The sequence below is a fragment of the Coturnix japonica genome, chromosome 3, assembly GCF_054131305.1.
Source record: "Coturnix japonica strain WE chromosome 3, WE-NBRP24, whole genome shotgun sequence".
In the NCBI taxonomy this organism is placed as follows: Eukaryota; Metazoa; Chordata; class Aves; order Galliformes; family Phasianidae; genus Coturnix; species Coturnix japonica.
The window spans coordinates 66,727,265-66,745,889 of record NC_140665.1 but is presented as its reverse complement, the minus strand read 5'-3'; the positions used below and the strand labels follow the sequence as shown (position 1 = coordinate 66,745,889).

At 33.4% G+C, this 18,625-nt stretch overlaps 1 protein-coding gene across 5 annotated transcripts in view; it reads left to right on the top strand.

Annotated features, from left to right (window-relative positions):
* The window catches only part of GRIK2 (glutamate ionotropic receptor kainate type subunit 2), a 343,246-nt gene that overhangs the window by 185,440 nt on the left and 139,181 nt on the right, over nucleotides 1-18,625 (top strand). For all 5 annotated transcript variants that reach the window (XM_015858743.3, XM_015858741.3, XM_032443244.2 and 2 more), the window contains exon 10: nucleotides 6,689-6,802. In XM_015858743.3, the coding sequence (XP_015714229.1) occupies nucleotides 6,689-6,802 (114 nt within the window). The remainder of the gene's footprint in view (nucleotides 1-6,688; nucleotides 6,803-18,625) is intronic.

Here is an 18,625-nt window from a genome sequence, read left to right as displayed (position 1 = left end):
CATATTTTATGTTTTGTAAACATCGTTTTCCTTCATCTTCAGATGAAGTTTTATTTAGTATTGCTGCAAGGCAATATCGTCTTTAAAAGTAAAAAGAGGAATTGAAGTAATTCCTAATGCTGCAAAGTTTTAATTATTTTTTCTTTTTTTATTCATTTGCTTACTTATTTTGTGTAAATAGCTGAATGGAGATCATATTTTTGCAGAACCTTTTTTCTCTAGTGTCAACTTTGAGATATTAATGTTCTCTGCCTAGGAAAATATTGACAAATTTTATAAACTATTAACTTGCTCTGGAATGATTAAATAGACATGAAGTTTTTCAAAAAGGTCCAATAGCATACCTGTGGTTAAATGACTAAATTATATTTTAAAATATGAAGTGGTGCCCAGATAGTGAAGAGTCTTACTACAAAGTATTCCATTAACAAAGCTCTGGATACTTAAGGAAAAACAACGTATGGTTATGATTAAATCTGCAAAGCAAGTTTACTTTGTATACCAGTACATGGTATGATGCAAACTGTCTTGTTTCCTGAAAACAAAAATGAAAGAATTGATATCATGGGAATAGCTAAATACCGCAGTAGTGACCAGAGAGTCAGCATGTAAGTAGAAAATTAGAATAAGAAAAGGAAGAAAAGGAAAAGTAAAATGGCTATAAGAGAAAGTAAGATGGCTATAAAGACATTAAAGGTAATTTGAGAACCATCTAGCACCATGGGTTTTCTTCATAGTGTATTCAATTTCTTTTTTGGTAGAAATACAAAACAATTAATGAAATGGAAATTTAATATTTCCATTTCAGTGACATATCCGATATTACTTCACAAACTTATTAAAAAATAAAAGGTTGTCTATGTTAACAAGTTTTTGTTATAAAGCATTTGAACTGGAAATTTCCTGAGAGAATGCTGGTGTAAAATAATGCATAATGGATGCGTAGTGGGCTGAAGCAATAGTATCTTCCATCCAGATCCATGTTATGTCTGTTATTATTTCACCTTTAATACTTATATGAAGGCAGAAACATAAAAACATGTTGATTTAATTCTCAGCTGACAGTATATTGCAAGATATTTACTCAACTGAAAATAAAACAGAAATATCTACAGAGATTAGAAGTATGTGAAGAAGATTCAACAGAAAATGCTGTATTCTAAAACATAATAGAAAAAGGGAACTGGAAAACAATAATAATGAAAGATATGTGAGAGACAATAACAGAATAGCCCTAAAAGGATACGGATGTTTTAAAAGAACCAGTGAGTTCTTAAACAGTATATATAGAAATTCAGACTAATGGAAGAAACTTTTGGTGCCTTCACTGTGCATTTTGTCTTTAAAGGGGTGTGGTAGTGTTACTTCTTCAACAAAATATTTGGAACAAGCAGTAGGAATTAGTAAACATGCATTAGAAAAGTCTGGTAGCTGGGAAAGTGTTATCAAAGAACAATGAAGAGTGCTATACATTCAATGAAACATATAAACAAAAACAAGACAGTTTATGTGGACAGAAGTTATTAGAAAAATTAAGCTATATGTTCATTACCTGGAACAAATTAGATCTGGGTTTTATACTTTATTTACTGAGACAGAGAAAGCAATATTGAACTAAAAAATATCTTTGAAGAAATCCTGTTTATTCTGAAAGAGCAGAAGGAAAGATTCCAGGTGAAATCTTTAAACCCCAGACTATGACACTTCTGAGGAGAGAGAATATATTTTTTCAAGTCCTTTCATTTGAAAGAGTTCTTGGTTTTCTTTCCAATCTTGTCTTCCAGTTAAAGCTAAGCTGAATCTTCCTTACTTCCTGCTCTTCCATCCCTCCCTCCCCTCCATCTTTCACTTCACTTTGTGCATTCTATCTCTCTCCATCATAGCTTTCTGCTCTCCTACTGATTTCTTCTCTCCCTGCCCCCTTCACTCTCTTCCTCCCTTTATCACTTTCCCTCTTTGTTCTCCATCTCCCATCCCCCTCCTTCCTGCCATGGCAAATTACCTAAATCATGTATGTTAAGTGTAAAAACTTCTCATTCTGAAGTCAGTGATAACAGAAAATTCGCTCCTCATGTTGAAAAAATGTCTTGTGTTAACTTAAATTGTACATGAGATACCTCTTCTACTGAAACTCTTGAATGAGGGGTGATAATCGAATATCAATCAATAAGAATTGCCTTTTCAAAATATAAACTCCCACTTGACAAAAACGATAACTTTGTGGAAGATAAAAATGGCAAAATTAATAGACGATTGGAGTGTGTCTAATGTAAAGTTGAACGAAGTTTGCTGAGAGCTCATCCAGACATACAGCAACTACTTATGATTAAGTATAATAAAAATCCCAATCTATGTTAGTCTAGTGTGATAAAGAAATTATCATTCAAATTGTAATTAGTCAGCATTTACACTGTAGCTGCATTGTGAGGACAATTATTCTATACTGTAAAAGTATCATACTTCAGACAAGCAAATTTAACACATTTAAGATTAGTTCATGGGACCTGATGAGATCCATCCATGGCTTCTGAAGGAACTGGCAGATGATGTTGCCAAGTCATGACACATCATATTTGAAAGGTCATTGCAGTCTGGTGTGACTCCCACTGACTGGAAAAGGGGAAACATAACACTGTGGTCAAGAAGAGAAAAATAGATCCAGGAACCTACAGGCCAGTCAGTCTCACCTCTGTGCCTAGCAAAGTTTGTGGAGAAGATTCTCCTGAAGACAGAATCACAGAATCATCAAGGTTGGAAAAGACCTAGATCATCTAGTCAAACCATTACCAATACTTCCCAGCTAAATCATATTCCTCAACACAACATCCAAACATTTCTTGAACACTCCCATGGTCGGTCGGTGACTCCACCACCTCCCTGGGCAGTGCATTCCAATGCCTGACTACCCTTTCCAAGACCCTGCTAAAGCATGTGGAAAATAAAGTGTTTGGTGGTAACCAACATGGCTTCACCAAGTGCATGTCTTGCCTGCTAAACTTGATGACCTTTTATGAGGGAGTTAGAACATCAGCAGATAAAGGAACAATAGCTGATGTCATCTACCTGACCTTGTGCAAAGCATTTGACTCCATCCAGCACGATATCCCAGCTGTCAAACTGGAGAAAAATGGACTTGATGGATGGATCACTCTCTGGATAAAAACTGGTGTGGGACAATAAAAGGGCCATGAAGATGATCAGAGGACTAAAGCACCTCCCCTATGAGAGAGAGCTGTGGTCTTCAGCCTGAAGAGGAGAAGGCTCTGGGGGGTACTTATGGCAGTCTTCCAGTACCTGATGGAGCCTACAGGAAAGCTGGGGAAGGACTTTTTGTAAGGGCTTGTAAAGACAGGATGAAGGGAAATGGCTTTAGACTGGAAGAGGGTAGACTTAAACTTGATATTAGTAAGATATTCTTTACTGTGAGGGTCCTGAGACACTGGAACATGTTGCCCAGAGAGGTTATGAATGCTTCTGCACTGGAGGCATTCAGAGCTAGGCTGGATGGGGCTTTGAGCAACATGGTCTAGTGAGAGGTGTCCCTGCCTGTAGCAGGGTGGTTGGAACTAGATAATCTTAAAGTCCTCTTCCAACTCAATCCATTTTATGATTCTATGATATTCATTGAACTAGTCTGGAGAATATATAAACTAAGAGAATTTAAATTTCAGGAGGTACAGTGCCTCTTATTTGTTATTGTGAATTCTATTGCATTGGTCTTGGTAAGGATAGTAGCTTTGAAGAAAGTCTGAGCTTTACTAAAGAAGTCTATTTCCTACATAGCAATTGAAAGAATAAAGAATTTCATATTTTTCATAAACAACTTGCTGAGTTATGATTGGTATAATTAGGAAAGGCTTCTAACTGAATGGCAAATTTCATTTTTATTTTAAACAGATGCACTTTATAAATACTATAGAAGATAAACTAGCATCATGATGTATCTGTGAAAGTTATCAAGATAGGAGGAAACTACTTTTAAAAATACTTTTAGCCTTATCTAACTATCTAAGTAATCACTTGTAAGTGTTTTGTTTGTATGAAACCATAATTTAGGACCTGAGCTGCATTCACACTAGATACAATAAAAACTGTTGACTCTGAGTATGCCTCTTAAATTGCATATGTGCTTTCTATAAGAAATCAATTTGAAAAAGTATCGTGTAAATGATCATTAACCTTAAAAAGGTGAGGAATTTGAAAAAGATTGACAAGGTTTATGTTGTTCTGATAGATAAATCTAAGAAAATTCCAACCATTATCTCCAGGAGACTAGAAAATTTGAGTTAAACAGCAATATAGCATTTTTTCTTTTCAAATTCCTACCATGTTGTTAAGCAGACTATATAAATCTAAAAAGATTAATGGAAATGTAAAAAGCTAATATGAACCTATTTGAACCTATTAAAATTTTCAAAAGTTCTTTATAGTATAGATTAATTGGGTGCAGCTTTTAATACTCAGGACTCGAATGACTATTTAGTCTGTTTTAACAGGCCTATTTTTTTTTTTTTTTTTTGCGCGGGGGGGGAAGGTATGACTGTATAAATCATGTCAATTATATTTCAGTATTAAATGTTTGTGGAAATAAGCAAAATTTTAGTAACTTATTTTTTATTATTGTTGTTTGAGACAATACACAAAATACTTGAATATATACAAACAAATGACAATTACATTTGTGCAAATTTTAAAATAGTTTTATTGCCCTGTCATGTTGAAAAATAAAAAGGAAAACAAAAGCACGATCTCTGTGACCATATTTACTCTGTAAATGTCCTGTCTAAACTTTATATAAATGTATCAGTTCGTTTCACATTTTTGGAGAACTTGAAAGTTTGTTAGAAGTACAGGTAAGGCAGTAGAAGTAAACTGCAAGGTTTTTAAATTCAAATTTGCATGTAGCAGAGTACCTTGATTTGCTTTTTCAACATTTTTTTTGGAATTCCAAGTACTCGCAGTTTTCTAGTGAAAACACATTAACTATTCTGTTCTGTTCAAAAAGGTACTTTACAATTCAAACACTGCATTTAAGCAAATAGGAAAAAAAAAATTTGCTGCATTGTTTATGCATTGTTTGCTCTAGAAGTGGTTTTGAGGAGTTGTTTGTGTGATTTGGCAGGTATAAATATCAGTAGTATTCCAGAGTCTCTGGCATAGTTGCTGAGCTCATTAAGAATATAAGAAGGATGTATGCTAGAGAAAATCATACATTTGTTCAATTTCTTAGATATTTAATTTAGAAAAAGAAACACTTGTGCAAAGAAACTGCATTTAAACTCATTTATAAAAATAATGCAATCATTTAACAAGACACAAGCTCCTCTTTGAAAGCGTGCTGTTGATTGTTCTTATTAGTCCACGTGGGTGTAGTTAGATAAAAATCCAAAAGCTAAAAGTAGATTTGCTTGTGACTGTAAATGTATTTAAAAGTAGGGGAGGAAGTATTTTAACTTCCTGAGGAACTGGAAGTGGTAAAAATGAAAGCAAACTTAGCTTTTCTCTGTTACTGCTTCTGCTGATTCATGATCAGTTGTATTCTCAGTTTTAAGAGATGAAGTGCTATTCAACCCATGCTGAATCACATCCTGAACATGACAGCCAGTATGCTGTAATGTGTTGCCCAGGAATCAGATTGAAAGATTTAATAAATATTCCAGTGCATGCTTTTATATATACACTTATACACACATATATGTGTGCATATGTGTATATATATATATACATTTATATATATTTACAACTAAACCTCTTATGGAACTGTTGAATTACAGAATTCTTGAATTCAATTTTAAAGTTTCTGTGCATTGTATTGTGGATACTGTTCAATATTTTAAATGATAGATAAAATGGTTTCAAGACAAAAAAGAGTATTTTTCTTTTCTAGATGGGAGTGATATGAAGGTTTTGATCTCTAAAAATGGATAGCTGCATTTATTGCCTGATTCAGTTTTATAGTGCTGAAATTGCAAATGAATAACATAAGCATAAGACTTCTGCCTTCTATGTGAAACTACTCTTGGCCTGTACCTTAAATCATAACCCTAGGTCCTAACTTAGATAAAAATCCTAGTGACTTTACTGGAATAAGAAATTCAGGGTAGAAAATGTCAAAAGATCTATGTACTGAACATTTATCTGGAAAACAGTTAAATTACAGCACGTAATCTCCTTTCATCCTCTCCTGTGACATTTTTGCCAAAATATGTTTTTACCCCTCTGTTCTCTTTGATGAGAGCAAAGGATAAATCATTCCGTAGAGACAATGCTCTCTGCTCTGTAAGATTTCCACCAAACTTTTGAGTTATCTTCAAATGTGGTTTCTCTTGATGTGTGAAAGTTAAGCAGAAAATTAAGTATTCTGAGTGGCTGTAGATATTCTGTGCATCATTTTTCCCCTTAATGTCACACTTCAAGAAACACAGTCTAAATTATAGTGAATTTTGGAAATGTGAAGACATGAGATAATGGAATAAGGTTGAATAATAAGTATAAGCAAGCTTTATTATTTTTTCCCCTAGAGATCTGGTGTTTTTTTTTTTTGTTTTTTTGTTTTTTTCCTTTTTTTTTTTTTTTTTTTTTTTTTTTGTTGGGTTTTTTTTGTTTTGTTTTTTTCTTATCACGTTCTTTCCTAGATGATGAAATGTAACTCATAGACAATTTACATAGTAATACACTCTTTTTACAGGTTGGAACTTGGGATCCACTGAGTGGCCTTAACATGACAGAGAATCAGAAAGGAAAACCAGCAAACATCACAGATTCCCTGTCTAATCGTTCTTTAATTGTTACCACCATTTTGGTAAGCAACTATGTTTGCATTTCAAAAAATGTAGTTGTATGGGAAAACTGGTAGAATTTGCTACATTAATTACAGCAGTAGCAGTATATACAATATTGCAGTTACTTAGTAATTACTCCGACACGAATGAACTCCACTTGGTAAATTGGTAATGGTTATTTAATCCCACCTAAACTGTAAGTAAATTATCCTATTTCTAAGGTTGTGTTAGTTGATTAGTGATTTCATTTTCCTTTTTATTGACTAAAGTTTGGATCATTGACAAAGCAGTTTAGTTCAGCACCCTATGAGAAGGCAAAAGGTGTTTGTTTCAAATAAAGTAATCTGGCCATCCAGATTTATTTCTTTCATTTACTATTTAATACCATCATACCACTTTTAAGGAAGATAGGAAGCATTTATCTTTTATTCTCATCAAAGTAGTTACTTAATTGTTAAGTCAAAAATTTTAATCAAATTTACTTTAGCTATCTTCTTTTTCATTGCCATTGTTGACAAATTCACAGTGGTGAATGAATTGTTTTGGAATTCATTGCAATTACATATATAATGTAAAAAAAATGTTCATAAATTTCCAAACTGTAGTTTTGAAATATTAATTTTAATTGCAAGAAATGGAAATTTTTCCAACTGTACGTCTGCTCTGTGTATCTGGTGTCACCACCATTGCAAGTTTGAAGATATAAAAAAATAATGCATTTCTATATTGGGCCTATGTGGCAAAATTTTGGTAGTAGGGGGCTGCAGGGGTGGTAGAGGTTGCAAATTTGTTTTGTTTTGTTTTTATTCCCTACCAGAGATAACAGCAGAGTGACAAAGATCAATCCTATAAGAAGCACATTCAATAACTTAAGATGTTTCAATTACATTTATTTATTCAATATTTATTTAATTGTATTTTACTATCTATTGGTGAGATTTAAGTCCATGTACTGTATTTATTGGATTAATTTTACATATTGATACTTTAAATTCCATGATTTTATTAGAAATAATGATTTCAAAAAAGGGTAAGGTAATGTAAATAGTAGCAATGTCAGTAAGCATTGATTTTGAAAAAGTAAAGCTCAAAATAGTCCCCTAATATTTATGATGGGGTCTGCTTGCTGTAGTCAAGGGTGTCCTTTCTACTAGGGAAATACAAGAATAGTTCAAATAGGTATTGTGAATGGCTTACTTGTAACTTCCTGTACATCAGATATTGCTCAGACAAAGTTTTGGTAATTGCAGTAACTCTTTTCAGCTATGAAGACACATTAAAGGTATTTGTTAGACATGAAGTGAAGCAAAAATTGTTCTTGTGCAAAAAGCAAGTGTACTAGCATACTTTATTTATTTATTTATTTATTTATTTAACTCTATGTGCTTAATCAATATATTGATATATATATTAATTAATATATTTCTGGATTTCCATTTTGTAGCAAAGCAAGGGAACAATATACAAATCTGCAATTCTTAGGAGCCTGTCTTATTGACAACCTTGTTCTCCATTTGTTTTTGAGAATACTGCTTAAGGAAAGTCATGATTTTTCTGGGCTGTTTTTTCATACTAAAGTTTCCCTGCAGTAGTCTTTAGTCTACTCGCTGCTGTTTCTTTGTTTTCTGTGGGGGTAGGGGATAGATTAATTTATTTATTTATTCATTTTAATCCACACTCATTCGAAATTGTAAGATAAGAAAAAATAAATGTTTTCCTTTCAATTACAGTTACAATGTCTGATACTCTTAACGTATCTTAATCATGGAGGCAATATGATTCAGTTCAGCTGGAAAAAGATATCAGTACATTCTGCATTGTTGCAAGAGTTTAATGATTTAACGTGGTTTATTGAATGAAGTAGTTTTGCCAGAATTGGAAATGCACTCATACCTGCTTTTATTTGCTGGGATGGAAGCTTAGTAAAATTTTTTGGGTGTAGCTGAAATAAAGTCTGGATGAAGTGAAACTGGTGGGAAATAAAGAAAACTATTTCTATTTCTCTGCCTGACAAAATGAGTGAAACTGCATGAAAGCCATCTATGGCTTCAGTTCTTCATGCAGTAGTTTATTATTATGTTTTTCATGTTTCACAAGTTCACACTAGAGATCTTCTAGGTAGCATCCTAAAAGATATCAGGCATGATATCTTTAATATGTAAAAAAGATATATGTGTGTATATATATATGTATTCATTATATTACCATAATATTAATATAAAAATAAATAGTATTATAATATTATAATATTATATGCTATATAAAATTATTACTTCTTGCTATATTAATAATATGGTAATATAATGAATTTCTATTATAGATAGTATTATGGAGGAAGGTTAATTTGCTGTCTCTTGTAGATCATTTCTTCAATTAGGACATGCTGGCACAAATGACTAGTGAGATGTCTTAGTCATATATTACATTGTTTTGATTGCCTCTAACTAGTGGATTCCTTCACCTCTCCCTGTTGGATTGTGACTGCCAGCTATGAAAGCCTATTGTGTATTCCTTACTTCTGTATTCCTAACTAAATGTTAATCAGATATGACAGCCCTTTAACTCCAGTATCCCTGGTGAACAGAAGCTAATGATTAAAATTCTCTTTGCTAAAAGCGAAGGATTTTGAAGGTGTTTTTTCTCTTTTCACCAACATTTTTTGTTTTTTTTTGTTTTTTTTTCAGTATTGATATTATGACAAAAACAAAACAAAACAAACAAACAAAAAAAACCCCTCTGCATTCTTTTAAAAATATGTCTTTGTTTTGAAAGTATTAGAGAAAAATCATAAGTTTGACAATTATCCTTAAAATTAAGACAATTTGAAGAGTTGAAGTTACTGTCATTTCTAACAATAAATTAAGAGACAAAATATAATAAAAAAAATAAACATGATGAAACAATTCAAGTAAGCATTTCTTGTTCAAATCTGTTTGCAAAGAGATGATATAGAACAAGGCAATGAAATAGTTGTGATAGGAAAAATAAAAGCTCTTTGATATAGTACACTTGCAGAATATCAGAAATCATACATTTTTATTATGAGAAAACCAATTATTTTTATTTGTGGAAGTATCATGGGAACACTTTGGTTATGTAATTTGGTCTTGGATACAACTGAAAACTGACTTTTTGTCATTTTTTTCTCCAACTTATGCAGTTATTATCTCACCTGGTTTGGACATCAGAAGACAATTTATATCAAATGAGGAATTTATGTAATCCGAGCATACATACTTTGATATTTTGATTTTTAACTTCTAACTTTTTTTTTTTTTTAATCCAGAAGAATGATAACCCTTCAGATTGATCATGCAGTATGACAAATGTCTAACCTGTGCTTATTATCCCCACTTTTCTGCCACTGAAAATTATCACTGTGGCTAAATTTGACCACACAGGAGGACTACACCTCCTGGTATAGCAAAATTCAAGTTTTTTTCCAAGTAATTTCAAGTAAATTTTCTTTGAAGAATATTCGTTGTCTATTTCTTCATACCCAAATTTAGTACTTACTTTCTTGAGGGGTAGAAACAAAGTTCTTTATCAGCTTTTCTTGAAGATATTTTAGTCCTGTGATTCACTAAATGATGACTTTAATCTTAAGACAACAAGTTGACATATCATAAAATTAAAAATGTGTTCACAATATGATAAAATTAAATAAGTTTTCAGATTAGGGATTCTCAAAGAATTTTTTTTTTCTTAAATCTATGATTTCCATTATAATTTCTCAAAGTTTAAAGGAAAACAATTAAAATATGCAATATATCCTTGAGTCCATCTTTCTATTTTACCACAGTCTTTGTGTCTTGTCCTTGTTACTTACTGTTAGCCCAACATTTATCACTGAAAAAATGAAATAAGTGCACTTATCAGTGCATTGATACTTTTCAGAATTGGATTATATTAGAATATACAGATTATTTGTATATGGTGTTACCTAAAAAGATTTGTAAGGATTACTTGATTACAGTTAACTTTTAACCAGTCATGTTTTAATGGATTTAATTGTGTGTAAATTTTGCTGCTGTCCTAGTTTTATCAATGTTTCATTTCTTAACAACATGCAATAGGCTGTTGGGTGCAGACATACTGCACTGTGGAGCTATGTTTCCTGTTTATCATTAGCAGTCTTACATGAGTTCTGACCTTCCAAAAGGAAGATACACTTGGATGTACTGCATTTCCCAGGAGTCATCCTCTACATGATTTCTGATTCCAGGTAACAGGGGTAGAGTCCCCTGGTCTTTTCCAGGAGGAAAGCGGTAGTAGGCCTGATGATAATGATTTGAAAGGATCTTCTTTCTCTCCTCCACTTCTATTTATTTATTTATTTTTCTTTATTACTCTTAATTAGTCTGTACTGTCATCTCACATGCCGGGTCCTGCACCTTGGCCACAACAACCCCAGGCAGCGCTATAGGCTTGGGGCAGAGTGACTGGAGGACTGTGTTGAAGAAACAGACCTGGGGGTACTGATTGATGCTCGGCTGAACATGAGCCGACAGTGTGCCCAGGTGGCATAGAAGGCCAACGGCACCCTGACTTGCATCAAAAAGTGTTACTAGCAGGAACAGGGAGATAATTGTCCTCCTGTACTCGGCATTGGTGCGGCCACACCTCGAGTACTGTGTTCAGTTTTGGGCCCCTCACTGCAAGAAAGACATTGAGGCCCTGGAACGTGTTCAGAGGAGGGCTACAAAGCTGGTGAGGGGTCTGGAGAATAGACTTTATGAGGAGCAGCTGAGAGAGCTGGGATTGTTCAGTTGGGAGAAGAGGAGGCTCAGGGGAGACCTTATTGCTCTCTATAACTTCCTGAATGGAGGCTGTAGTGAGCTGGGTGTTGGCCTCTTCTCTCGTGTAATAAGTGATAGAACTAGAGGGAATGGTTTTAAGCTGTGCCAGGGGAGATTCAGGCTGGACATTAGGAAGTATTACTTATCGGAAAGGGTAGTCAGGCATTGGAATCCACTGCCCAGAGAGGTGGTGGAGTCACCGATCATGGTAGTGTTCAAGATACGTTTGGATGTTGTGTTGAGGAATATGATTTAGCTGGGAAGTATTGGTAATGGTTGGACTAGATGATCTTCTAGGTCTTTTCCAACCTTGATAATTCTGTGATTCTGTGATTCTTTTTAGTAAATAAGTTTCTCCTATCTCCTTTTTCCTCTTCCTTCTATCCTGCCTACCCTGCACCCCGCTCCTCTTTTCTTCTTAAGGGAGGTGTTTTGTATGATTAACTCTTCAAACTGCAATAACTGCAAAATTTTATATGGAAAAAAATTTAAAAGCTTAGGCTTTGTAGTCATCCATCAACTCAGTAAATTAGAAAGACACAAAATTAATTTCTCCTTGGTGTCATATTTTTTTGTTGTTTTACTAATGTTTACTTCAAGGGTGGTTTGGCCTTCTTTCAGGTTGCATACGAGGCAAATAACGAAGTCATGACTACTAGGTTTAAATTAGCAGCAGTTCTTGATTCTGTAATTAATTCTTATCTATGTTTCTATGTTCAGTCTGATATGAACAATACCTTAAGTATTTTTGCACCAGGATACATTCTTCTTCTTTTTTTTTTTTAATTTTTTTTTTTAATTTCTTCTTCTTTTTTTTTTTTTTTTTTGTTTATTTCACTCAGATTGGTGTCCATTCCAAATATAGAATTCTGTTTTTGCTTTCTCTTGGACATGAAATACCACTTGTGACATGAATTGATGGTGTCCCATCCTCTAATTCATCCCTTAGAACACTGACAAAGAGTTATTCAATTAATATGAGGGCGGATCTGAAAGTAATGCCTCTTATTTTATTGTGTATGCCCATGACATCAGAAGTGGATGTTAGGGTATAAACTAAGGATGAACCTTTCTACCCATGTTCTGTTACATTTTGTGCAACAGATGGCAGCAGAGGGGCAATCTGACAAAATGGCATCTGAAGAGCATCTGAATGAAAGTTGTGTGGTTAAATTCCTCCATATAAAAAAGAAAAATAATAAAATCAGTACAGTGAGGTGGTAGGTATTGTGTTTCAACAGAGGAGACAGCCGTGTGAAAGACAATCATGTTCCAGATAGCCTTAAGCAACTGTCAGACCATGAAATGAAGAGCATGTCCATCAGCTCATCCAAGCTACTTGGTGGATTACATCCAGGAAAATGTGTATGGAGCTGAACATTGGCTTCAGCACTGGAAAAAATGGTAGCAAAGTCTGTGTTATGTGCTTTCCACAAATGCTCATGCAGAAACAAAAGGAACACATGCTACTGAACCAATACAAGGCAGAAGGTGACAGTTGCCTGGGTCACACTTTTACTGGGCATGAGATGAGATGTCATCTCTGCAAGCCAAAGTCAAAATGTGAGTGCATGGAGTGGGGATGTGTATTTTATACTGAAATAAGTTCAAGAAATTGCCCTCAGTAGGTAATGTGCACTTGTAATGTATCTTGTGGAATAGGAAATAGGTGATCCTTCAGGATTTGCTGGAAACTGAATTAGCAATCAACTCTGACTACTACACTGTGATGCTGACTAAGCTGAATGCTCAGACTTCCAGAGTCAGGCCAGAGAAAAAGACAGCCTTCCTCTTGCAGCACAATAATGCCAGGTTCCATACCAGTTGGAAGACTATGAAGCATATTTCCAATCTTGGCTGGACTATCCCTCCATATAGTCCATATCTGGCACATTTTGAATTCCAGCTGTTCAGGCTGTTTAAAGATGGACTGTGTGGGTAACATTTTCCTAGAAATGATACAGTCATACATGCTATGAACACAGTGGGTCTCTTCTGTTGGTGCAGATTTTTACAAGGACATGCAGGTTCATGTCTGTTGCTAGTGAAATTGCATAGCTAATGATACTGACTACTGTGTTCTGTTACTGAGAATTTTTTTTCTATCTGGTAGTGCTATTGTACTCTAAGAGTCTGTTGTAATTTCCATGGACTCAAGTAGGAGGCATTACTATCAGAATGACCTACATAGAATATATGAACAATAAATACAAAAATTTTGGTTAATGTGGTCTTTTCTTAATGAATGAAAATAGATGTAATATTCTGGGAAAGCATGGCTTCTTGTTAGGTCTATGATCTTGATTCCATTATTTCTAATATTTTTCTCTTCCACATCTTATCTTGGAATTTATATTTCCTAATATTTTAATAAAATATTTTTTCTAGCTTATAATCCTTATAGACTTGATTAATTTCCTCTTTATTGAGTTTTTGAACAAGTATTCATTTCTTTCTTTTCCACTGGACTAAGTTCTAATCAGATGCTTTTACAGATAATTGATTTTCTTGGCATTGAGATAAAGGCCACATAATTTAGATTTTTTTTTCAGCTAGTCACAAACAACTTTTCATTAAACAAGATCACTTTGTACTGTATCACTCAATTCATCTGAATTTGCTTTTACTTCTGTTCTTTCATTGGACTTGAATGATCTCAGAATAGAATTCTCTACCACCATCCTCTGGGTTTTGTAAGGCTCCTACAGTATATTGCAGTTACATTAATCTCTTAACAGACATGGGTAGCCTCAGTACAATGACCACAATGACCATGTTGAGTGAGCCCTTTACAGGGAGAAGCTAGCTAAATTCTTAATTTATTTTTTTACATCCTTTTAAAATACAATTATCTTAACATAAACTAATGGTTTCTAAAAAAGTATTCTGGTAACACATGCTATGTATTCTTGCTCTGTGGTGACTGTCACAGATATGCACAGTATAGACTTCAAGAAGCCAGATAAAAAAATTCTATGCAACACTGAATGTTTTCTGTTGGGCTGATATTTTTTCCCAAGTTGTTAATCTGTGTTATACTGACTGAATGTGCACAGCCACCCATGCACAAAAAGATGTTTGCATTCTCCGGGTAACTGAAGCTCATGTATATGGAATTAGCAAAACTGAGCAGTTCATAGGACTGTTTCTATGTGTGCTATGTGGATACTTAACACTAAATATAATACATTTGCAAATGTCTAATAAACACCAGAGAGTGTTATCTGCATGCTAGAGATTTTGACATCTTATCTCTTGTAACGAATCAATTTCTAGTTTTTTTTTTTTAATTATTTTTCTAAATTCTCTAAATTCTCTAAAAAACTAGTTTTTTGAAGCCCTTCCTTGCAGAGAAAAATATATCAAAATGAAATATAACCAATTAAAACAAAACTGTTGAATTTTTCAATTAAACCTGATAGTTGATGATAGGAGTATATACTGAAAGCTCCAGAGAAGTAGACTCCACAACCCCCCTGGGCAGCCTGTTCCAGTGCTCCGTCACCCTCACTGTAAAGAAGTTCTTGCGTGCATGCCCAGGTCCCTCTCTGCAGAGCTCCTCTTCAGCAGGTCATCCCCCAGCCTGTACTAATGCATGCAGTATAATAATAATGTTAGGATTTTATTTTGATTATAAATATTTTATCAATCTCATTACAACCAATATTTTTTATTTTTTTCTTTTTTAAAGTATTTTTTTATGTATAAACTTAATTTGAGTTGCATATACCACTTTTACTGTTTTTTTTTTTCTTTAGAGCTTCCTAGATTTATAGCTCTTATTTTATTTACATAAATGAATAATTTGTTCTGTCTTTATAGTGACAATCAAAAAGAAGTCAGTGCAGAGAAGTAACTAAGTGCACCTTTTACGAGTGGAAAAACAATGTATTATATTTATGTAAGCTCTGTTGCATAGTAGTCCAAGAACATACAAATATATTTTCTATTTCAAATTACAGCAAAGCTGTTTTCTTAGTAGCCACTGTGAAATAAATCACATGGCATCCAATTGTGGCCAAATTTATTTTGAATGTTATTAAAGTGCTTTTTTTTTTTTTTTTTTTTTCCCCCAACATCCTTTCCCTTGTCTTTTATGAAGAAGATAATGAATTCTTCATTACAAGCGCGTTTACAGACACTTCAGATTATTAAAATTTTATTCTATCTCGTTACAGAACAATCCCCTCAGACATTTGCATTTTTTTCCTATGAATTATTTTTCTGTTGATATTCTTGAATGTTATTTTCCACATTCAATTTCACACATCAAAAATAATTTAAACTAGAGGTAAAGTAATTTGGATGACAATAAAAGTTGTTTTTAAAATGCAGTTATTTACTCTCACTTTGATTGCTCCCATTTCAGGACAATCATCCTCAATAGAAAGTCATGATAGAATCCCTTTCTTACAGCCTAAATGAATTCAGAGTAGGCACATTTTCTCTAAAAATTGTCTCTGCATGAGCATTTCTTTAAGAAAATGTGTGTAGTTGACAGTGCTTATTCAATGGCTTTTGCTTCAGGCATTTCAAGCAGTAATAATGGTGTTATGGGGAAGGTGAGTTTTGTTTATTTGTTTTTATTTATTGTTGGCCTGTCCACTTGAGAGAGTATACTTACTCATAAATCTAAATTGAAATTGTTTAAAAGAATATTTTTAAACATTGTGCAAATAATTCTGACTCATTTTTTGATATGACGTAGTAAATTTATGAGTCGTGTTTTCAGGAGCAAAGGATAACATTAAATTTAGAAAAAGACTAAATTAGTATAAAACAGTTGCTGATCTTTGAAAATTTCCTGGCTTAAACATTTTATCTCTAATGGTTTATAATCATCCTTATGAAAGATTTTGGTAGAAGTGATAATTTACCAGAAAGCTATGATGATTGTATGTTTAGTGCATTGATGTTTTTCTGAGTGTATGTGGCAATCAATTTTATAATATTTGTCAGTATACAACATTCTACCTTGAAGAAATAAAGCATATTTTAACATGGAAAAGTTCAGATCAAACAAACAAACAAAAAAACCCAACACTATATTCAGTGTTTGAAACGCACCTTAAATATTGCCAGAGAAGGATCTGAGAAAACTTCAGGGTAAAATAAGAGCTATCACATGTGGTTCTCCCAACAGTAAATGAAAACTGAATCCCAACAAGCTAAGTGAGGAACTGTATTAAACTGCAAGTAGAATCCATGAAGAAAAAAATATATACATATATATATTTGGGGCAGTGTAAGACTCTAAAATCAGGAGCCACTAAGTGAGGTCACCATAAGAATTCCAAAAATATTAAGAGGGTATTACTGTAAATCAGTGGTGAAACTTCTCATGGAAAGATTTTCCATAACAAAATATTATACTTATTAAATAGTAAAGTTGTACCATAGAGACTACTGTAGTTCTCATCCACGGAAGTCAGAGAGAGGATAATGAAAGATGATGGGATTGGAGCTTAGTTGTTGTAGTATATATATATATATATATGTGTATATATATATATATGTATATACTGTATATATAATGAAGTGTAAAAATGCAGCCATCCAGATTTGTTTTAATGAACTTCTAGGAAAATATGCAAGAATGTATGGATGAGCTAGATGTCTCAGTGAAGGAAATCTGTCAGTCCTTCCAGGGCAAAGGAGACATAACAGCATATACTGGTGATGGATTATACTACCTCTCTGATATCACACACATTTAAATTCTTCTCCATGTAACACAGTATTTCATGAAATGAAAGATAGAAGCTAAACTCCTGTTAGGAAAATAGATTTCAAATAGACTGTGAGATATATAACTGTAAATATCTGAACAAGTGAGAGAGCAAATATCTAGGGTCTCTGTATACGAACATTCCAAGCTATCCAGAGACTTCATATTGTTCTGTTTGAGATGGATGTGTCTGAGATTTTTTCTCTCTCTATATATAGTTATAAATGTTTGAATTTAAAGTTTGCATAAATAATTTTATTCTGTTTCAATTTAATATTGGATAATATATTTGAAGTAACTACTGTTGGTAAAGGAATTGTAGACCTTTTGAAAGTTCCAAAACAACTGAACTTAACAGCTGATGTAGACAAATTTTAATTGTCAAATTTTAATTTATTAGATGATGAACATTCTTTCTATAGCGGACAGATAGAGTTCCCCAGATGGCTGTTTTCTTTGCCTTCTCTTTATCTATATGTAATTAATTCTTTTTCTTCTAGCAACACAGTCCAAGCTCTTAGATTATCTACTGTGGCACTTAATTATCCTCCTTAAATCTAATCTGGATTTCTTCTGTTATTTCTGGCCATTACGAATGTTCCAGTTTACAGCTATGTTGTATGTGTTGAATACTCTGATCACTCTCCAGTGAATCCATTATACCTTAAGAGGAACAAAATAATCAACAGAGAAACAAACATCTTCTGAACATATTTCTTCTGATAGCAAATGTTCTCCTTGTTTTTTCCCTTGTGTTTAGGGTAAAATCCTGCATGCCAGCATTCCAGTTTTATGTAGACAAAAAAGCTTAAATCATGGGTCACCTCAAGATACATTTACATCAGAAATGCTGACAGGTCTTTAGTAAAGCAGTCTCATGCCTGCGGAATGAAGTGCCTTTAACCCCACTGAATGCTGATGTGGAGATTTAGGGTTCTGTGAATTCTATTAAGTTACCCTGGAGAGTTTATCTGAGACTTGTTGCACCTACTACCATTTTTTTTACCTTTTTTGGTTCTTGTTTTTTAATTTTTTTATACAAAATGTTAAACAAACAAACAAACAAAAAACCCACTCCTTTCTAAAGCATTAGTACAGACTAAGTCACATATTGAACCTTTCACATACTAATTGAAGATTTATACTAAGCCCAATCATTTGGTTTATTTTTTCCTTCAGCTTTGTATTTGAGGAAGATTATCCTAAATAAGGAGATGTTAAAGCCTTTCATTTTCCTAAATATTTCTTCCTATTATTATGAATATTTTTATGATTATTTTATTTACTACCCTATTTCCACACCACTTTATGTGGAG